This window comes from Xiphophorus couchianus, chromosome 15 (assembly GCF_001444195.1).
Source record: "Xiphophorus couchianus chromosome 15, X_couchianus-1.0, whole genome shotgun sequence".
Lineage (NCBI taxonomy): Eukaryota > Metazoa > Chordata > Actinopteri > Cyprinodontiformes > Poeciliidae > Xiphophorus > Xiphophorus couchianus.
Window position 1 is genome coordinate 19,819,322 of NC_040242.1, and position 23,596 is coordinate 19,842,917.

General features: G+C 40.2%; 1 protein-coding gene across 1 annotated transcript in view; it reads right to left on the reverse strand.

Moving 5' to 3' along the window:
• Window positions 1-971: 971 nt before the first annotated feature.
• Window positions 972-23,596, reverse strand: part of vsnl1a (visinin-like 1a) — a 40,803-nt gene continuing 18,178 nt past the window's right edge. The window contains exons 3-4 of the mRNA XM_028041080.1: window positions 4,022-4,237; window positions 972-3,028 (exon numbers count right to left, since the gene is read on the reverse strand). Of these exons, the coding sequence (XP_027896881.1) occupies window positions 2,831-3,028; window positions 4,022-4,237 (414 nt within the window). The 3' untranslated portion in view covers window positions 972-2,830. The remainder of the gene's footprint in view (window positions 3,029-4,021; window positions 4,238-23,596) is intronic.

Genomic DNA, 23,596 nt, shown 5'->3' on the forward strand with positions numbered 1-23,596 from the left:
GGATTTAAAAAAAAAAATATTTTCACCCAGAAATCAGTTCAAATTAAACTTTACACAAGAATACATACTTGTTTATATGTCCTTTTAGAAAAAGGACATATAAACATGAGTGACACCTGAGTTTTCTCAGAAGGTGTCACTTTTTAGTCTGATATCTACAATACAATTAGAGCTGAAATCCAAAAGTGGGCTAATGTACCAAATAAATTTATACATTAAGAATTTCAATTTTAAAAAATTGTCTAAAAAGTGAAATAGAAGTACAAACAGCCTCCTGCAAGAATTAAGGAAAGGTAACAGTAAAAGTTGTGTAAATAACATACAGTATATTTCATGTTCAGTTAGCTTACAGTAGTGTTGGAATTTACTTAGCATTATTTGTTACATTTCTGACTATTACAGTGTAAAATCTTGCTGTACTTCTTGAATAGTTACGTTTTATTAGCTACAAGTTCACCAGCCACAAAAATACATATTTTTGGGATATATCCATAATTTTTGTTCAAATTCTAGAGACGCTTGGATTAAAAAAAAATAGCAGCTTTATTGCTAGTTTGGCATTTTAGACCCAATTTAAGAAACAATTGCAATTTAATCAAAATTTAAGGCTGTCTACAGACATACCAGGTCGTAAAATGAACTTTAAAAAAAATGTTTTTTCTGAATAAGTGTTCATTCCATAAAGGTCAATACATAATCCTTAAGAACGGATTAATTTGTTCATTTATGCGAGGTGACGAGAACACAATTTTCTGTTCTTGAGGATTATGCATCGCCTTAAATTAAAAACTAAATACTGATAGAAAAAATGTTAACATCAAAGAAAATACATACCAAATCAATAAATCAAAGTGAAAACTGTTTAATGCATTTATTAAGCATTACTAGGCTTTTCCATTCCTGGAAATTCCAAATATTTCAGATGTGGATGTTTGTCTGAAAGGATGGTTGGTTAAGTTATCAGACCAGACAACTGCCCATAGAGTTTATTTTATTAGATTAAATCACAACACAGGGAGTAGTGCAGCCATGTCGTCAGGGACACAATACATGCTACAAAAGAATAGTTGTTGTTTTTTTTTGTTTTGTTTTTTTTGTTGTTTTTTTTTACACTGTTGCCATTCCTTTGACTTGGAAACCTCTCAGCAGTAACACGGTCGTAGTTAGAAACATCATCAGGCCTAAGATGTTTAGATTGGACACTTTACCAGGGTTACAATCCACACTGCTGAAGGGACGAAGATGGACTAACATGATAAATCTTTATTGCCAAATCTGCTTCTTTCTTCTGTTGTCCCACTAAACGAATACATAAAGTCTGGAATATACTGGGGCCAAGCAAAGTCAGTAATGTCACCGTTGGGAGGTACTACTTCACTGGACTTCGATGTGTAGAACGTATGAAACAAAGGGAGTAAAAAAACATACAAAAATCAGACTGATTGGTAAAAGAGAAATACTTTGAGGGGCCGAAGAGGACAAGTTGCAAACACCTACTGAACAGAAAACCTTGACCTTAAGAGCTGACCTCTTGGAACACCACAAACACCTCGCCTCTGGGTTACTTTAATACTCTTAATTCCTTGTAACGATATGCAACCTGTCAGCCAAAATGAACTAAATGTGACAAATAAGTAAAGAGAGTTGAATCAGAGTAGTTTTCCTAATATAACTCCAGCCTGTTCAATCCTAAATCAGTCGCCTTCATCGGGTTTGCCTCGGAGTTCTGCTAGTTTCGCTCTCGTCCAAAACGACACAGTCCTCATCGCTCGGCGTCGGCCAACTCGTAACGAGATAAGTGTGCTCAAATGCACATCAGGCAGGGGATATTTAGGTCTTAGCAACATATAGCACAGCTAATCTACAAGGAAACATGCTCCCACAGTTAAAAGCAATCCAAAGAAAAAGTCTCAACGGATCACAGAGCTTACAACCCGTAGAAGAATACTCGTAGGAGGACTTACAGCAGGCTGATTTATTTTGAAAAAGAAAAAACGAAAACAACAACAACAACAAAAACAAACTGTCTCCCCTCAAGAGTCACTGCGTCGCGTTGATAAGGCTTTCTGTCTTCAATCACCGGATGGGAAATTTGACTTTTAAGGCAGAACCTAAAGGCATGCAAATGAACAACATTGACTGTATTCGTGGACGGTACAGGCTCGTTCCGCTGGGAAAGCTCGGGCTAATCCGCCTCGTCTAGAGCTAATATTTGAAAAGACGGATGGGGGGTACTGGAAGAAGGTACGCCGTTGTAAGAGTTCGGTTCGGTCGACAGGTTTGGTGAAACACGCACAGCTAGCATCGGTAAACTCGGAACAATAAATAGAGTAGCGGCAAATTCAACGTTTAGCACATCACATGATGCGCAAGCTCTGGTAGAATGAAACTGAATGGAAAATACTTTTGCACACTTCACATTTTGGCAGTTGATCTATAAATAATTTTAATATATATTCATATTTATATTTCTTCATATATATAGTTATTATTTGTGCAAGTTGTTTATATGTAGAGATGTGTGTGTGTGTGTTTGCAGGTGTTGTTTTTGTGGCGTTGGTGTGCGCACCCGCACACCACTGTATGCTGTGTGTCGATGTTGTTTTGTTTCATAGCAAATAACGTTCTCATGCACACGAGTGTTTCAAACACAAGAAGCAGATCCATTGAAAGGTAGTCCAAGCATATAATTTTTTCTCTTTTTTTTTTTTTTTTTCAGTGGAAATAGCTGCAAACTGAATGGAACATGAAATTCTTTCTGTGCAGTCCGTGGCGGCTGGTGGGGGGGGGGGGGGGGGGGGGGGGGGCGCTCTCTCCGCCGCATCCAGGCCTATTTCTGGAGGTCGCACTGCAGCAGTAGTACGATGGACGGGTCGCTCTTGGCCGCCTCTTTGAACTCCTCCAGCGTGATCTGGTCGTCGTTGTTCTTATCCATCTTGGTGAAGATCTTGTCCACCCTCTGCTCGGGCGTCAGGCCGTCTTCGTTCATTTTCATCATGATCACCGTGCCGACCATCTTGTAGATCGCCTGCCGAGAGGAAAGGAAAAGGCAAAAAGGCAAAGAGAAAGAGGGTTTATCGAACCTACGTGGATAAAACAAGCAAGTCACGCCTGGGGGAAGAAACGGGGAAGTTTAAAAGTATTTTACACATCTGGCAGATTTGAATTCCTTTCATTGTTTTATTTAATTCACTCAGTCATTAATGTACGACAGCCTATTAGGGAGTGAAGGCTATTAGAGCGGTTTTGGTAAATTTCCGCCCAAAACCTCAGAAATTTTTAGACTAATCTCAGAAACCTTCTAGAAAAAACTTTTGACTTTTGAAACAGAGAAATGCAAAATTTCTCTGTTTCTGATAGATTTATCTCACAATTTCAAAGGTTTTTCTTTTTTAGAACACATTTTTGATCTTTGGAACTCAGAAATGTTCTTGTTTATTCTAGATCATTTCTAAGATTAATCTAAAAATGTTTGAGGAGGCTTGGAGGAAATTTACTCCTCTTTTTTTTCCATCTACCACGACCCTACTATGCCGTCGTAACTATTAAAGTCATATTTCAAAAGCACAAAAATAAAGGAAATATGTTTTTTTTATTTCCAGTTTTAGCTTAATTACTGCTCCGATTGTGTTGTTCTTTCAGCAAATAGTTAACAATCAACATCCAATTTGTTGACGAATAATTCAATAAACAATTCATCACGATTAATCCAATTTATTGTTTCAACCCTAATTCCAATCCTAACATCTGCATCGACAGCCTGAAAACATTAACATGTTTTCCAGATTGACTTGTTGTTTCGTGCTGATTGGATTTGTAGTTCTAATTTGTTACGTTGTTTTCTTTCAGATACAACCATTTGGGGTTCTACTTTTTAGCAGAACCAGTAAGTTAATTTATCTTTGCAAGTAAAACATCAGCAGATCCTGTAGCGCACCAATATCCTGTCCAGAACAAGCGGTGCGTGAACTCAGCTTAAGATGCGGCGGAGTTTTTTTTTAGTTCCTTCGTGCAGGGATACCTCGATGATCTCCAGCATCTCCACCCGTGTGATTTTGCCGTCTCCGTCGAGGTCGTACATGTTGAAGGCCCAGTTGAGTTTCTGCTCGAAGCTGCCTCGCGAGGTGATGGACAGCGCGCAGATGAACTCTCTGAAGTCGATGGTGCCGTCGCCGTTCTTATCGAAGGTCCGGAAAGCGTGCTGGGCGAACTTGGATGCGTCGCCGTAGGGGAAGAACTGGTAACGAAACAGAAAAAATATACATTCTTCACATATTTGGTACACGCATCTTATATTTTTTTCCATATATATATTACTGAGCACATATTCTACAGAAATCTTTGTAGTCCTGTTTCGGGTGGCACCACCGCCTACGCTGCTGTCTCCTTAAATGGTTTAAAACGGCTTCCAGTTTGTTCGTGGAAATAAGTGTAAAGTCAAGTCGAATTTTTATAGATATTTAATGTAGATCTGCTCACCGTGTTTCAGTGCTGGCAAAAAAAAAAATAGACTTCCTGTTTGTGCTGCTGTCTGTGCAATCAGTGCATGTCAGCACTGTGAACATGGGGTCAGAGGTTAACACAGTGACTCTATGAAAGAGCCCCGAGCCCCAGCTCAGCTGCTGCTAACTGTAAACGCTGTGAAGCTGAGCGATTCATTAGATATAACCTAACACTTGACCGCTCTAGTAAAAAAAAGTCAATGGGCAATCTGAGCCGACTGAGGCTGCTCTCACAGGTCTCACGCAAACAAATCAGGGTCGGCTGCTTCGGCCTTCATCAGGAGAAGACAGAAAATATGAAGAGAGACATGTTTCAAGAATTGTTTTTTTATGTTGTGCTGCTGCTTCCTGATTGCTAATTCCCATTTGCATTATTTATTATTTTTCTCCTTTTCTCTTTCTACCAAAACCTGCATGGCAAAAGTCTTCAGTCTGATGCTTTGGTCTCAGCTAGCCAGTTTTTTTGAAGGCCAGTTTTGTTTACAGAGACTTTGTAATTAAGTTTATTTGCTGTTTCTGTTTTTGCTTTTGTTTATTTATTTTGGACATTTAAAATGTCTTCCAGTTCCAGTGTTAAATGTTCATTAGAATTTAAAGTTTATTGATCTTTCAGAATGCGTTTTTGCATTATTATGACATTTCCATTACATTACTTGGAAATGGTATCAAAACAACAATATTATCGTTTATCGCAATAACTTCTGGGACTATTTATCGCTCAGGAGAAGTTGTTATTGTGACAGGCCTAATTTTGAATTGACTTTTCAAAATGACCTTGGTAATATGTGACCAAACACAGTAGCTACTCAGTAAGGTGAGTTGTTGTGAAGCTATTGTACAAATGTTTTCTCAACAAGAATAGTACAGTAAATATTGTGTTCACTAATTGGTTTCTTGTGTGCCAATGACTGGTGAAGTAGATTTACCAGCCATTACTGCCTTTATTGTTGGAAAAACAAACAACAATAGGTTCCACATCACTCTGCCACACTATGTCCTTCCCTATGTTTGTAGTAGTCCAATCACAGAGAAAAAAAGGCAAAGACGACACTTCCATCTCTTCTCCCCAAAGTAACAACGACAGCATTGACAGATTGTGTGGTGTCACAACAGGCGGGTTGAGGACTGAGGGCAGAACTGGCATCCCAGCAGAGAAGTACGGAGGGTTGGAGATAACTGAAAACAGTCAGAAGAAAGGATCCCAGAGAAGGGAGGAAGACAAGGCTGAAGGGGCTTAGGCAGTTTCAAACAGATGCAAAACCGCTCATCTTCAATGAGACGCCGCCCGTTGCAGATGGGCGAATCAACCATGCAACTTGTTGCTACTGCAGCAAACCAAACCATCAGTAGGGGAGGGGAAATGCGGGGGAGGCAGTGCTGGATGGCAAAGTGATGAGGAGAGAGGGCACTGAAGAAATGACGGAGGAGCCAACTAAAGCGAGTGTGACGGAGCAAGTATTAGAAGAAGCTTTGCAGCTCTCTGATCGAAGTTCGCTCTAATAAGAACTAATCTTAGCAAGAAAACCCCTTTGGGACTGAGCGGGACGCCACCAGAATACACGAGACACTCTCTGAAGAAATGCAATGAGGCTTTCTTCCTGCAGGCGCAATCCTCTGTACAGACCCTACATAGGTTCATTAGCCCCGCTCAGGAGGAGCAAATGGATGGACAACTAAGGAAAAACACAGAAAAGATTCAGAAAGGGAGAGTAAACAGACAAAAACACTACATGGCACGCAACTTCCCTTTACCGTCTAACCTGATGTAGTTGCAAATAAACAGCCAGGGATATCGGGTCGTTAATGCTTCCAGAAAGTCTCTGCTCATCTGGCCCCTATTGGCTTTCATGGCTGTTTAATGTGGTGGTTTGGATCGGGCCATCAAAGGACAGGCTAAATGCCAGACCGCTTCTGTCCACTCTAGGAGGGAACAAGACCGCCAGATGCAAGGGGGCGGGGTGTAGCAATGGCTAATGTCATTCAGCATGTTTGTGTGTGTCATTGAGAGGGTAGACAAAACATATTCTGTGAAACTAATATTTGCTTTAACATCCAATCTCCACACACTCTCATACACCCCCCCCCCCCCCCCCAAAACAAACAGCATTTAACTGGAACATTGAAGCCTTTACAGTCAGCCTGCAAGTCGGCACTGATCCAAAAGCCATGGTGGGTGGAGGAAGAAGGGTACAGACAGAGAACACAAGTCTTCCCATGGATTGGATTACTGCTACAACCTAAACCCTCAACTCCATCATGGCAACAAATGACTCTGGGGTTGATTAAAACGTATCTGCGTAAAAGTCTATTCTTTCACGCCCATCTCCATAGTCTACCCTCCCAAATCTGCATTTGAAAGTCGAGCTAAACACTTCAGCTGACTTAGTTACGGCTTAAAGGCTTCAAGAGATGAGTGTGTGGGTTGTGATCTAAGTGAGGAGGGCATATTTCCCACTCGAGATGCTGTTTCAGTTTGGGAACTGTGTGTAACTGGATTACTGTTATCTAAGAACCAAGAGATATTTTGTGACTTTGAAAGCGATGAGTTATTTCAAGTCCTTGTTATGACTCCCTCTGGTTCTCCCTCTCTCTCATTTATGCGTATTTATAGGCAACACCCCACCCACTGACAAATATGAGGTACTTTTCTGATTGTATTATGGTGAGTATCAGATCGATCTGTTATGTAACGGTACACTTATCATTTCCTGCACTTTCTAAGGATGAGGTATTCCTCTTGATGGCATCTCTGAACAGCTGGTTTACAAAGGGTGGAAGAAGATTCTCGACTTCAACAAAGCTCAGGTTGGGGTTCAGTCTTTCCCCTTCATCAGAGGTTTTAGGTATCTTGGTAGGCTATCTAGTGGAAATGGGATGGTAGGGTGGAATGGGATTGATGTTCCTTGAACTGGTATGTTAAGGTAAAAAAGGAGCTGAGTGTCTCTGAGTTGATTTGGGAACATCCCATTGGGAAAAGACTTCTGGGACACAGCCACCATTCTCGAGCCCCCACCTTTTTGGGGCAGCAAGTAAAATCCTTACTTGTTGCAGATACTTTAACTAGTGCAACTGTAACACTTCTATAAGTATGTACAGACCTGGTACCATAATGCCGGCGTTCATTGAAGTACCAGCTTTTTAGGCCTAAATGTACTGATATTTTTAGGAGTATCTCCAACATCAAGACATTTGAATTTTGAGGAATTCAAATGTCTTGATGTCTTGTTTTGAGAAATGGGGTGTTTATAATGGGGTGTTCCATCTACCTTAAAAGTTGAATCTCAAAGTTTAACTGTGCTTCAGTTTTAATTCACAGAACAATTATGATTTGTTTATTGACTATAGTCAGCCAAACAAACTGAAAGTATTTCTCCACATCTAGAACATTCAATCACCTTAGCAAATGTTCTGACATGAGCTCCACAGCACTATGTACCTGATCGGATGAGATTTAAACCATCAGAAGGAAATGGTTTTCTGCTAACACTCGCTTTAATTACAGTGGCAGCCATATTTGTTTTTCAGATCAGAGCCGAGGACAAGCCTCCAACTTTCCGAGACAGAATTTTGACGTCAGGGGTCGTCGATGTTCAACTGGCCAACTTGGGGCGTCTCTTGCTCATCAGCTTTTTCCAACTCTCTTGATCTATCGAGACTAAAAGACCTTGTTGCCACGGTTATGAATTACAACAACTGTCTGAAACGAAAAAAGTAAGAGACGAAAAAAAACTTTCAGCTGCTAATTGTTCAAAACCAGAGGGAACAATTATCCAAACGTGCAACGAGTCAACTAAAAAACATGAAAGATCAAATCAGAGCTAAGGTAGCCTCGCTACTCCAGGATGCTGCCACTAGTAGCACCAAAAGTTAATGGTAAAGTTACCTTGTCATCTTTTAAGACAAAAGATGTCTTGATTATGTAATCAGCTACAGCATTTATTGTACTTTTTACCAAAAGCACGCAAAAGTCTTACATCAAATTACTTTTCTAAATTTATGAAAAAACACTAATGATTTTAACCATTCTTATGAAAAGACGATCTGATAACAATATAAATGTAATCTTAACATGTAAAGACAGGGAAATACAAAATAAAGCAAAGTATTAATACATAAAAATAAATGCTTTTGTTGCTTTACATGACAAAGTTTAAAGAAAGAAGCTCAACAAGCTGCCAGACAGCCAAACAGGGCGACCTTATATGTGATCACCCATGCAGTCAGTGTCCTACAATGTCTTTTCTGGACTGCCGCCATGTCAATTCCACGCTCCTGATTTAGGCTCACGGATTGAGCCTCTATTCTGTCCCTGTCCACGTCGTTCCACCTGCTGCGTCCATGTGCGTGCAGACACCACGAGTGTGTGCAGACACACGGTCAGACAAGCACCACACATTGCATGGCTTCTCTCCGCTATCTTTCCAAACTAAATGGATGGTTCAATATCATTCGGCCAGCGGATAAATGGTTGCGGGAGTGGTGCCAAATAGGAAACGGGCTGTCTGCTATTAACTGTTTACTGGCCACAAAAACATAAATGTTACGCAATGGAAAAGCAATATGCTATTACTAAATAGGTATATCCATAACATTTTGTCACAGTGCAACCACAGACATCATTCTGTTTTACTGGGATTGCTTGTGGTAGTTCAGCACTAAAGGACATGTGTTAGAACTGGAAGGAAAATGAAACTCTTCCAATTTTCTTTTTTTTTTTGCAAATAAAAACTGTTGCATGCATTTGTATTCACCCAACTGAGTCAATACTTTGTAGAATCATCGTCCTCTGAAAGTACTGTTCCAAGTCTTGTGAGCCTATGTTTCTAAGGGCTTTGCACATCTAAAGACACATGTTGCCACACATTCTTTGTAGAATATATCAAGGTCATTCAGATTGAATGTGATTCCAGATCACAGTGGCAAGCTTTCTTCTTGCCGCTTTTCAATGAAAGACAGATTTTTGCTGCCGTTCAAGCAGAGTGTCCATTACTGATGTGCGCAAAACTTTTTTGATATTCTGCTAATGTGGAAAAATACAATTTCACAACTGTGGTGTTTCGTTTAAATACGAAACTAAATTAAAATCCCAAGTGAATAGGTTTGTTTACATGATGAGTCATTAAAAATCATGGTGGCGATGGAATACCTAGCGATACCATTAGCCTTCAGAGGAGACTTTGACGTCTTATTGAGGCACTGAAGTGACACAAGCATGTTGCTATTGCTGTACATAAACCAAAATGAGGTGAAATGTGTTTCCATTGCAGTTTAGCGATTCACCAATTTTGATACGGCTGAAAAACCACCCCCTCCTAACGTGAAAACGTTTGAACAAATAACATGTTTTTTCAAAATCACCTGGTTTCCATTAAACTAAATTATTTCTGTAATTCCAATTTGCACTAATTTATGGTAAGTGGCGTTTTCTGCTCAATGCTCCATTTGCAGTTGAGGCGTATGGCCATGTCTTGGTAGGTTTGTTGAGTCATAGGCGTGCTGTGGTGGCGCAGGGGGTTAGCACGCCCCACGTTTGGAGGCCTTAATCCTCGACGTGGACGTCGCGGGTTCGACTCCCGGTCCCGACGACCTTTGCCCCATGTCTTCCCCCCTCTCCTCACCCTCTTTCCTGTCTGCCTACTGTCGAAAAAATACGAGCCACTAGCACCGCAAAAACTCTTCGGAGGAAAAAAAAAGGTTTGCTGAGTCATATTTTTCCAATTTCAGATTGATGTTCAACAATCTGAAAGCTGGAGTATTAGAACATACCAGCTTTAAACATTTTATACTCCAACACAACTTATAATCCAGAAAATATGGTAATTGCTTTAGTCGGGCTTTATTCAGAAATTTTAGAATAAAAGAGGAAGACAAAGGGATGGAATGGACGACACTTTTTTTTAGAGCTGTATTGGCAAAAGAAGTGTTTCTTTCCATTTCACAAAAATGTCCTACTTCATGTTTGCCTCTCACTTAAAACCCAAATAAAATACATCGTGGGAAAGTTCAATATTCAACTCCTACAATACAAAGCAGCAGCACTATTCTTTCTCACAGCAAACATCCACAGGTTGAACTTCGCGTCTGACATATTCCCACCGTGAAGGCGGAGAGCGGTGTAAATAACGCCTTATGTTTCATGGACCCTTTTTCCAATATTGTCAGATGAAATGCAGTCTGTTAGCAGAAATACAGCGCTGTTCCTGACAGGGCGAGCTGCCTGTGCATATGGGTGTTTACACTGCTTCGTCAAGAGCACTCTGCAGATGCTGCTTTATTGAGCAGAATGCAGGGGCATGGCAGGAAGGGAGGGTGAAGGGGTTGAGAACGGGAGAGGGAAAATGCGTATAATCCATGGCAGGGACACATTTACAGTGTCTGTCTACGTCAGCTCTTACATAAACCCGCAATGACGAGCCAAAAAGCATCAGACACTGAGCCAGCGCAAATCTGTAGCCGCGGCTGCTTCCAAGCCTGTAGGGTCTGCACTGGTACACACACACACTCGCAAATCCCCTTTTGCCCTGAAAAATACGTTTTTAATCATCCTCTTGTTACTTTCGCCTGGGTGTTTGTCATGATGTGATTATCACCAAACACCAAACTCAAAGAACTTAGCCGTTCTTTGTCACTGAGGAAATTTCTCATTGATAGAAATGTTGTATTCTTTTTAAACAGTGTACAGTAAACATGCAACAATGAGATAAAAGTCTGTCGCACATTCTTAAGAACGCATAAAGGAAATAAAACGAGAGAAACGACAGACACATTTTTGAGATGAGATAATTGTACCATTCAGGTCTTTGTCCTTTACTACTCCATCCATTACGGTTTACAGCAGGGAATAATTGTTGAATTATGTTCATTTATGTTCATTTTTGCCATATCCCAAAAGAGAAGAAGGTTTCAGACGAACCCACTTGAGAATGCATTGTTGTCCCTGCCGGGAAAAGCAATATGTTAAAACATACATTTCTTCTTCTTTTTTTTTTTAGATACAAAAAAAGGTTTTCTGGCGGAACCTTTGTTTTTGTGCGTTTCTGGAGCCACCAGTAAATCTGACGCACAAATTTTTGCAAACAACACCAAACTCCTTAAATTAGTTTTTACCATTTTTTTCTTATTGTTTCTTTTGAAAGAAACAAAACTTCAAAGTTTGATTAGCCCACTGAGAAAAAGGTCCAACAGGAAACTGGTGCTGGAGTAGCGCTGTTTTGTTTCATAGTCAGAGACCAGAGGTTTGAAACACAAAGAACAAGTTTGGCTCAAAAACTCCTTTAAGCATTAATTTACTATAAATAACTAAACATTGTGGGGTTTGTTTCTGGTCAGGGAGGTGGCTTGCTGCATCAATCCTTGGCAGTGGCAGCTGTATTGTGTCTCTTCATTTTGTTGTCCTATATTAGTGTGAACATGTGCAAAATGTTGAAGTGCAAATTAAGATGTAAAATACGTACACTGCCTTTCATGCTGACTCAGACTCAAACTGTACCTAATACTCTTATGGAGCTCTGCAGATTAAAATTTCATAAGCAACCAGGCTCATCCCTCCCTTTTCTAAGACACTGTAATCTGAGATGAAGAAATGGTTGGATTTAGAGAGTCCTTCCTTTTAGATATTATTTGATAAGAATAGTTTCTACATGTATTCCACATGTCAAACATAGCAAATATAAAGTCCCACTTCTGACACCAAAGTCTGCACAAGGAGCCCCCCAAAAATAATAACTGATTATTTGCTTTCAGTGCCTGGAGATATGCGCCTGGACATCAGTGTTGTGCTGCGGAACATGGGATTGAGCCTGAACCACTGATTCCTGAAAAGCTGCTGGTCACTCAGCGTGAGATTTAAGAGGAATTTGGCCTGGCCCCCTCTTTGACCCCGGTTATCTGTGGTTACAAAACGCCCATCTGCTAGCAATAACCATGTGTGAAAAGCGCAAATGGCAAATCACCAGCAGATGGCAGTGTTGAGTATGAACTCTTACTTCATGTGTAGGGGTGGGGAGGAGAGCAGTTGTGGGCATGCGGGAGAGAATAGCGATGGAGAAGTAAATACAACTAATTTGTACATGGGGCAATGTGGAGAACTGTTTATTCTGATACTGAATTTTATATTTAGTGCTAAAAATTGATTTAAAATAATCAAGTCTCCATCAGAGCTTATTTCTAGTTGTTCTCATTTCAGACTGAGATGTAAATCAGTAAGAAAAAAAGATGCACAAGATGACAGCAAGCAGAAAATGAATCATGGCTGGGCTGTCGGGTTTGGCAGGTAGACCTGAGGACTACCCCTCTGTCTTAGTGACGCAAATCAAAGCGAGGCAGAACAACAGAGGAAGAGCAGCTTGCTTATCTCCCCTCACCAGCGGCGTGTCCGGAACGGCTCGTCTCTTGAGCGCTTGGGAGATAAAGACGGCAGCAGCTCGCGCGGTTTGAAACGGCCTATTTAAAAAGCTGATATCAGGCATGTGAGCCCCTCCGGCATAGCCTGGGCCAAAAGAGAGGCAGAAGAAAGGAAGAAACAAAGAAATAGAGAGAAGGAAAGAAAGAAAGAAAGAGGCGAAGGTAGGGAGGTGAGAGCAAGATGTAGGAGTGTGAGGAAGGGAGACGGTGAGGAAATACCATCAGGACAAAACACAACACAGCCTCCGTTTCTCGGGGTGTCCACATGATGGTTCGTTACTCACATTGTGCCTTCATTTCACATGACTCATCGAATCTCTTTGGCATGGATTTATTAATCATGACTGCTCAATCCTTTCTGCGTCTCTGCATGCATCGGAGTGATTTCACCTATAAGTCTGTATGCAAATGTTTGCGTGTTCCCATTGTCACTGTATTACGTCTTACCAGGAGCACACGCCATCAAGATATCAAGATGTCTCATATCCTGTCCCTCTAGCCTAGTAAAAACCAGCCCGTTATGCTTTGCTTCGTTCAGAGGATCTGGAGTCCAGATCCAGATCCAACCACTCATTGAGAAATGGGGCTCCAACCAATGATATAGAACCAATGATTGGTTGGATCTGATTGGTTGGTTGGTTGCTCGAGGCATGGATGCTGTTGAAGGTTTAAATTTTACCCAACTGCTAATGTTTGGCTGTGACGTACATAATGCGCCAGTTGGACGTTATGAAGTTTACCGGAAATTGCCGATAAACTTCATAAGTTTATTGGCCCACAGTGCCCACAGGGAGGCACTTTCAAGAGGCCGCAGAGCAACAGGGTTCAAAAACTATCCCCCGCTGCGAAGACAGACGTGCCGAGCCGAACCAGACGGCTTTTAATGATAATTTGATATCCGGAAGCTTAGCCAATGCAGCCAGAACGGCTTCATTCACTTCCTCTGCTGCCAGTGCTAAAGCCACAGGTAGACTACGAATCTGCAACACCACAGAAAATTGTTGCCATCCTTCACAACTTCTCCTTCTTCTTTACGCTGACTGGCCTGGTAGAAATTCTAGCAAAGAAATTGACTTCAATGGGAGAAAACAAGTGAAGGGAGATGAGAATTGAGCAGAACTGTGTAGGTAAGCAATGGCCAGGCTACTATCCTTCATATTTAAAAGCCATTCTAAAGTGACCTAACAAAAACATTTACTCTCACCCATGAGGGCCGAACCCAGAGCAAGGGGAATTGTTTCCTTTCTTTCCATAAATGTCAAGAAATAAAGCAATTAATATATGGGAAGGAATTCATGCCAAATATTTGTTGTGAATGATGCACCTCCATTTAGAATGTGTATATCGGGATGAAAACTACTGTAGATAGAGGGTTTCACTACATGTAGACTCCACTTGTACTGTAAAGTACCTCGTGGAGCTAAATGGAAACATCAACTTCACTAAACAGAAACCTATATTTAAAAATCTAAAGAAGCAGCTAAAAATGTGTTTTTTCTATAAGCGGTGATGCTAGCAAAAATTATGCTAGCTGTAGCGTTCAAACTTAAACTAGGTCGGCAGCACAGCTAGGTAATACACCAAGTTTGAAAAGCACTCACTGCTTGAAAGATGCTTTTCCCACAATAAACCTGTCGCAATAAGCAATAAATCAATTAATTACATTATAAATTGAAACAATCTCAATAATTTTGATTTCTCTTTCTACCAATTACTGGATGACAAAAGTCTTCAGTCGGGTTCATAAGTCTCATTTTTTGGAATGACAGTTTTGTCATCCATTTTATTTGTTGATTTGGTTGTTTTGTTTGTTTATTTTGGGTATTTAAAATGTCTTCAAGTTCCAGTGTTAAATGTTTGTTGATCTTTAGAGGGTGTACGTCCATTATTATGCCACAATGATTACATTACTTGAAAAGTCTCAAAACAGCAAAATTTTCGTTAACTTTCTGGGACAATTTATCATCCAGCAAAATCTGTTATTGTGGATTTTGTATCACCATTTCCTATTAAGAGCTACTATAGCTACGTTCTCATCCTTTTCGCTCTGTAATTGTTACATCACGCGTCATGATTGTGTGAAATGTCGCTCAACAGAATCGGAAATTGAAACTTTTGCCCCTGATCTACCTTGGCTGTAAAGCGTAAAAAGAGGTTGTGGAGCTAGTGTTGGTTCATTCATAGCAAAGTCAGCGGCAGCAGCTGTCCAATCCGTGGGAGGCCACAGAACGGAGACATCGTCTAATCCTACAGCGTTCGTCTAATCTGCAAAATCAATCAGTATGTTGATCAGCGGAAGCTGATGCAGATAATAGCATGTTAAGGACAGTACACAACAACATTTCTTTGAATTAAAGCAGGGAATTGCATTTGGAAAGCATGCATAAGGATGTCGACCCTCCAGAAATCCCCCATTAGAGAAAGGGAATTGGTCGCAGCTCCCTCTGTTGTGACGCGAACGGACAAAGTGGTCCGCAATGGAGGAGGAGGAAAAAGTGAGATCTGAACAGATTAATCACCCACACTGTCAAACTTAAATGGTGCTCAAGGCTTAGGAAAAGTGTGGGAGGTATTACATGCAATTATCACGGATCATTCCAACGGAGCAGCCCATGGAAAGCTCGTCTTTATACTGAGCTGAGAAACAAACGACTAAAGAAGAAGACGGAAGCATTAGATTGCGATGCAACGCAGGATTGTGAGGGGTTGAATATCTGAGACATTTTGTGTCTCAGATATTCTAACAAGATTTATTCTTACTGTCTCCACTAACGCAAGCTGAGAGGTCCCGCTCTCATGGGGTGGAGGATGGATGACCAGAATGTATGCTAACCGCTTGTCAATCATTCTTGCCACCACCAACGGCAACCCGGGATCCCAAGCCCGTTTCGTGCAACTGGAAGCTCTACTCTCTGCTTAGTCATGATGGACAATCGAATGATGGACATTGCTCTTTCCCCTGAGAATGAAACCTAAAAAGTTCGTCCATCTGAACGCAATCATACGACAGAAGTGAGCCTCCCTGAAACCTGCTGAATAATCGAATCACGCCGTTGCAGCCCACAGGGAGGCACTTTCAAGAGGCCGCAGAGCAACAGGGTTCAAAGCTATTAATTTTGATAAATCCAACCATCTGGCCTTTTGGCTTCCTCTTTGTCTCAAAGTTGCAATCCTTTCTTTTTGTTGTAACTCTCTCTTTCTGTCTGTCTCTGGTTGCATTTGAGTGTCCCTGTTCACTGTTACAGCCCATTTTGAGGCCATTTCATCTACAACCTCTAACTCAGCGGTGCTCAGTAATTAACACCCATTATCCAGTCTGAGAGACCAGAGAATATTCATGATGGGAAAATGACAGACTTCTGATTCGGAGTCAAATTCTCCTCCCTGTGTACTCTGTAAACATAGTAAATTCCTATTAAGTCCAGAATGTATTCAATTTGTCTCCGTTAGTTTTCTACGTGTTCAAACAGCAACAGAGGCAGGTTAGTTGCTAAATTAGTACGCTTGTGCACCTCACAAATATTTTCTTTCCTCTGAAGTCAATAGAAAATATTCAGTTTCTTGCCTTTCAGGAGCAATTCTTCAGCCTTCAGCGCTGTTTGTGTGTGCGCGCGTGTGGGTGTCGGTGCCTGAGTTGTGGCAACGATGGAGAATGGCATCAGCTTCAGAGATGACAAAAGCTATTTTTAGAGCATGCCGGCCAAGAGCTTACTTGGGCAGAAGAGGAAAAAGAGACGAGGCAAAGTGTGGAAATGATAGACGGAAAATGTAAGAAAGTGACACAGAGAGGCTGATGACAGCCAGAGGGGTAAATCAGAGGAAGAATGTTTGTAATCGAGGCTTTCAGAGGCTCCTTTTTAAACGTTGTCGCATTCATAACAGCTCAACATGGTTTCTAGACTTACAATATCCAGTCAACTTTTTTACATTTTACCATCCCACAACTACAAACTGCAGGGTATTTTAATGGGATTGTATCGCATAGGCCAACACAAATGGTTTAGAAGTAAAATTACACATGGTTTTTACATTTTGTAACAAAAATCTGAAATCTCAGGTATGCACAAACCCTAAAGCCCATTTACTCTGATATTAAAAAATAAAATCCAGTGAAAATATTAAGCGTTAATCACATCTATCTATCTATCTATCTATCTATCTATCTATCTATCTATCTATCTATCTATCTATCTATCTATCTTGCTAGCTAGCTAGCTAGCTATGTTTGTTAGCTTTTTAGCTAGCTATCTATATTGCTAGCTTTCTATGAATCTTGCTAGATAGGGCTACTTATCTGTCTGTCTATCTTGCGAACTATCTCGCTAGACATTACAAGTTTCCTCTGTTTGAAAATGAACTCTTTCTTGATTAGCTCAAAGTCTAAAAAGGAAGAATTTAGAAAACTGAAGAAGAAAACTGAGAAAAACTACCTTCTCTTGTACTTTTTCTTTTAGATTTGTGTTCATAATGCTAATATGATAATGGTAATAATGGTGTAATAAACAGTTATAATTTTACAAAATTAAAGACAAAAATACACCACAATATTAAGGAATCTGCAGGTTTGTGTTGTGTGTGCTAACTGCAATCTTCGAAAGCAAATAGCAATAACGGAAGTAATTTCCAAGTATTGCTTCAGTTGAACTCATCAACCCTTTGTGTATGTCTGCTTTAACCAAGTCTGAAGTTTGCGCAAAACACCTTAAAAATGATATAAACTCCAGATCACCTGATGGCGTCTGAGGCTGATAAATCCAATTTCCCACAATGCACGCCTCGTCTCTTTTCATTGCATATTCCATTAGTGACACCAAGTGCATCAGTGCCTTTAAATTTTCACATCAATCCTGCAGGATGGATGTTATTTAGCTCTAATCTGTGTGTTTAGCGACACAGTTAGCAAATAAGAGGATGCTTAAAAAGTTCTACTTCCCGTAAAACTGAACGGATCCCCCAGGGGCCCGCTACACCTTCTGCCAAATCTGTCCTAATGATGCACAAAGAGTTTCCAAACGAGTCCTCTTTCATAATTAATGTTCCATGTCAGTGTGACGGCGCATCTCTGACTTTTCTGTCTGTCCCTTTGTCTCCTGTGATTAGGGCCCATATGTTTCCTCGCAGAAACGTGGCTGTTGGCCAGATGATGTCAGTGTCTCTCTGTCGCTCCATTTACCTTCCTGTGATCTGTCTGTCAGTCTGTCCGCGGGCCGCGGGGAGTCTCACACTCGGGAGGCAGGCGCGCGGAGAGATGGGCGCTCACACCGCACCCATAAACAATGAAAAGCCGCGGCAGGCGATTTGCATGGGAGCGGAAACCATCCATACATCTTTATTCAGGCCAGCGCATGTGTTTACTTTGGGCTTAGGGTTACAGCTGTCGCCTTTTTAGCAGCGCAGGGGAACAAAAGTCATTCCGTTCTCTAGTAAAACCCTTAAAACCCAACAATCACAATGTGGATAACATTTCTACTTGATATGCCTCAATCCAATCACCTACAGCTTCTCAGGCGTCAATGCTCAGAGGCAGGCTTGCGTTTGAGGGCGAAGTTTCACACGGTGTGTGTGAATTAACTCGGAAGGCTCACTTCCATTTTTGTGCCTCCGCTTGAGCCCAGCCACACCGCTAAAAGTGGGAATCCACAGGGGAAACCGAAAGAGCAACAGGTCATTTCAATGATTTGGAGACTGTGTGGTCAGGAATTGTGAGCAGAGAACTTGCTCTTAGAAAAACTACCAACAAACATCGTGGCATCTAATGTTTTGAGCAAACTTTAACCTTTAGATTTTGGAGGTTAGATTCAGTTAATAATGTCAGTGAAACTGGCAACTTTATTATCTAACAGAAGTAAAAACAACTTAGACATTTCGCCAACGAGTACTAAACTATAAGTGTCGAACAGCCCCAAAACTGACTGCTGAGGTAACAACATGAAAACCATCTTTCTGTTGGCCAGAGTCACTATTATTATCCAATTTCTGCTAGAGTTAAGATTTGCTGTTCTGATTAGAATCCATATTAAGTTGGTTTAATTGACTGGTATTGGAGTTTAGCGCGACCCCAGAGTTTTTTAGCTATTCACAAACAACTGTGTTACGTAACTTTTGAGATCTGTTCTAAAAACTCTCATAATTGCCTTTTTTAATAGTCCATACAGAAAATATACCCTAGTATGCATCAATATGCACAGTGGAACCTGTCTTACCACTAAAAATACAAGCTAATGTTTACAGCCTTCCTTATTTCTACTCTTGGGAGGTAGAGCCAATCAGTACAAAGGAAAATAAATAGTGCTCCTGCTTTGCAAAAGCCACCCACTAGCATGTCAAATAGCACTGTGACTAGGTATGTCATTTTCCCAAGATGCTTTTTTTTCCTGAATATTTCCGATCCCTGTTATTGGTCAACTGTTTCTGTTTATGGCAGCAGCAATGTGTCCCATCACATTCAAAACCATAGCAGCAAAAAGGGTTTTGGAATTGAAAATGTTTGTTTTGTCGCTCCATGGAATTCATCCGTTACAGACTCTGAAACTGACTCCATGAAAATTGTTCACTGAGTCCCACCACTGCACAATATACAAGGCGGCTTCTAAGATAAGATGAACTAAAACAGGATATTTTGAAATTCTTCAAGGTAAGGTATAGAAAACTCATGTCACATTTCGAGCGTGTGGCAAAACAGAATCATCAAAATCCCATAAAGCCTAACGAGGACAAACTCCTTCATAGTGGGCTTGCCCTCCACAGGCCATTGATCCAAGACGCTTTGATGAATGGCGGTTTAGAGCTAAAGCTTCCCTTCATCCATCACCTCTGCCTCCATTCTAGTTTCCACCACTATCTGTTTAAATGAGGAATGCACTTTTCCTATCATTATTTTTCTAATGGCCAACCTTTTAGGTGATTATGCCGGGCATACTGAAATACTGAAATGTTCTAAGTGGAAAATTAAAGCTGAGTACTGACTTCTGAACCATGAAATTTGCATTTAAATGTGCTATTTCCATTTAATTGACCAAACTGATGGGTGTTTTAACTGCTGGTTTTCTGAAGTGCTCATGTTTTTCTTTTTGTTTTGGTCCTCTGCTTGAGTTCTTTCTGTAATTTGTGAACATTATCGGTACGGATTCTCAGCACACATAAAATAAATGGCATTTTTGTTTTAAAGTGCTGAATATGACGGAACACATGGAGCTACAGAAGCCTAAACGTGACGTTTTGTTGCACCGCATCAAAGGAAGCTCTCAGACAGAGGGCCATTACTTCCAGCTGACATGCTGCACCTGCTTTTACCGCTTTATTTTTATCCCCAAAACAGTTACATTTACTGCAGGTAGACCGCCGGCTGGAAGCAGCACTTCCTATCACCCTACCTGGGGAAAACTTGGGACATTTCTGAGCTTGAAAATTTGGAAATTTGTTAGAAAAAAGAATAAAAAACCTCAGAAACTTTCTGGAAAAACATTGGGAAATTTCTTAATTTGAAAAGTCAAAAATTAACTAGAAAAAAAATCTGAAATTTTGATATTAATCCCAGAAACTGTCTAGAAAGAACTGGGGGGAATTTTAGAGTTTGAGAAGATGAAAAACCCCTGATATTTTGAGCTTAATCTCAGAAAATGCTCTACTTTGAGAAGTAGAAAATTTGCTAGAAAGCAATCAGAAATTTTGACAGAAATCCCAGAAACGTTCTAGAAAAAACTTGGAAATTTCACAGTTTGAAAAGGTGAAAATTTGCAAAAGAAAAAAAAAAGTGAAGATTAATTTCAGAAGTTTTCTAGAAAAAAACTTGGAAAGTTCAATATTTAAACGCAAAAAAATGTGCAAGAAAAAAAAAATCTCACAAATTTTAAGAGCAATCCCAGATGTTTTCTAGAAAATACATTTTTCATCTTTTCAAACTCAGAAAATTCCCAAAAAGTCAAAAATTTAATCTCAAAATTTCTGAATTCTTTTGGCAGAAATGTACTCCTCCTTTATTTTATTTTTCTATCTGCAACCTAACACTGAGTGGTAAGCTTCTGGTCACCGGTGGATGGGCTGTAAATATTCATCCAGGAAGTGTCTTTGCACTCATTTCTTCATTTGCCATCACTCTGCTCTCTGACTCCAGTGGCTCTAATGACTAATAAATAATTTAACCACACTTTCCTTCACTTGCTTAGTTTTTCTCACCTCTGCCCCTTTTTCTGCTTCTCACTTTCTGCCGATGCGATTCCGCCTCCATCGCCCTCCCACTAAACATATGACCCCCCCCCCACTCCCACCTCTCGCATTCCCAACTCCACACTCACACAGTCACTCTTCACAGGAACAATCTGTCCCACTGATGTGAGGTCGCAGGCAAACTTTTTTTCTTCTTCTTCTTCTTCCATTTATTGGCTATTTACATTTTAAAAAGCCCTATCACTGATATATTGTTGCCTAGAAACATCAAAATGAACTGCAATAAAAAAATAGGTGGTAACCCCCCCAGTCCTCTCACAGATTTGAACTGTGTTGCTTCTTTTGTGATCTTTCTTCCACTGTTCCTATTTGAATGGAATTTTAAAGGATTTGCAGTTTGCTAAAAGTGCTATTCATCATGCTTCTAAAGTAAATACTGTCTCAGATTGAAACATTCTACTAAAAAGTTGCCATTTAGCAGAGGTGACCTGGATGCATAAGTGTGTGTTATGCAATGGTAGACCCCCCCTCTGGCAACGATGCATTTCCCAGCCCCACTGATAAAAGATTAATGCTCATTCTTACACTACTGTGAGTGCTTTCTTCCTTGAGGACTCTCAGGAAGTTCAAACATAAAGCACAAGAAAAAAATAAAATAAATACAAATAAATAAATAAAAAAAAACAGCTGTTTCTGGATGTTTTCCTTACTGAACTAACAGGCCACAAATATTTACTGATATATATAATGTCTAGACCTGCTCCAATAACAAATTTTTGCTGGACAATAACTTGTCCAGCAAGTTATTGCTATAAATGATAATATTGTGGTTTTGTTACCATTTTCAAGTTATATAATGATATTGGCATAATAAAGCAAGACCATGTTCTTAAAGATTAATAAGCTTTAAATTCTGATAAACATTTAACACTGGAACTGGAAGACGCGTTATATATCCAAAATAAATAAACAACAAATACAATGAATTTTGAAGTCCTTGTAAACAACATTGTCCTTGAACGGTTTTCCTGAGTTGCTTCTCCGCCATCACTGAGTACACACACTTGATTGACAGCGCTAAGACCCTCCTCCTGCTTCTGATTGGTTGTTTTTGGTCAGGAGCGACGCATTTCTTCAGATGGCAATAGTAGCTCAGTGAGGAGGCGGAGGAGCTCAATCCAGAAATGATCTGTCTCATAACATTCTGTCACAACATGGTGACAGTTTTATAAAAATATGTAAAAAACATACTTTTTTATAAAAAGTAGTTGCAGGTTTAAAGTTCTTTTCAGACTACACGTTTAAGTTGTCTTGTTTAGCAACCCTTTAGGAAGCCACAAGGTTACAAAGCCTGGCCCGGGAAATCTAAGAGCCCTATATTCTCAATCAAATCAATTTCTGTTGCAGGGATATTGATTCTTGCATCACAAAAATAAGAATATCGATCTTTTTTGTCGAACCTATTACACTTTTCTAAGTGTTTTTTTGTTGTTTTTTTTTTTTTAAGAATCAAAGGGTGGATCAAAGTCAACTCTAGGCTACCTTCAATAGCATAAAGGTTTTCAAAGACATGCCTGGCATGCAAATGTACTTTTAGTCTGTGAAAGAGTAAATTAAGGTACACAAGATCCCAGGTGTCATAATCCTTTTAGCCAGGAGGAAAGAATAATGACCGCATTATTTAGATCTGGCAGCAGCCTTAGTCCCAGATGTGTAAACACCTACAGCGTAAATCTATAGCTTCGCACATGGATGCTTATCCTAATATTAGTCTAAATCCTATGTCATCTTAGTGAACAGGATTCTCCTCCTTTTGTGTGTGTAGATGAATAAACCATAGAATAAGATACGGTGGGATGCATATTAGCATGGGAGCATGATCGTTGGAGTGCCTCTGATTTCTGACTCTGTTGGATTTCTGCCCAGATACAGGAGGGGGCGAGTGGAAGCACAGAGAGAGAGAGGGGGGGAGGTAGAGGGGGGGGGGCAGCTTAAAAGCAGGCATGCATGAACCAGCTGTGCAAAAACACGTTATGAAAGTGTTTAAAGCTTTAATGTGAGAGCAAATAGTTCAAAAAAAATATCTCCTGCAACTCCTAGTAATCTATTAAAAAAATTAACTTCAGTAGCCATCTAAATCACTATATACAATTGGCGGCCATTTTCTAATTTATTCCATACGAGTAGAGGAGCACCGATTGCAGTCTTCCTGCTGGTCACAAAGCCTGTCACAATACAAATTCTTATAAATTGTCCCAGTAATTATTGCGATAAACAATAATATTTGCCATATTTGCAAACCAATGTTTACATTTAATCTGTCAAAGCCATTCTTCGACACAGGCTGTGTTTCTTCCGTTACATATTCCGTTGTCAATACTCGGCTAAAGCCAAACAAACCCAACTTCGCAATTGCTGTGTTTCCATTAAATACGAAACGCAATTAAAATCACACATAAATAAGTTTGTTCACGCGATATGTCAAAAACATGCTGCGCCGTCGTCCTCCAACTGCTTCCTGTCAT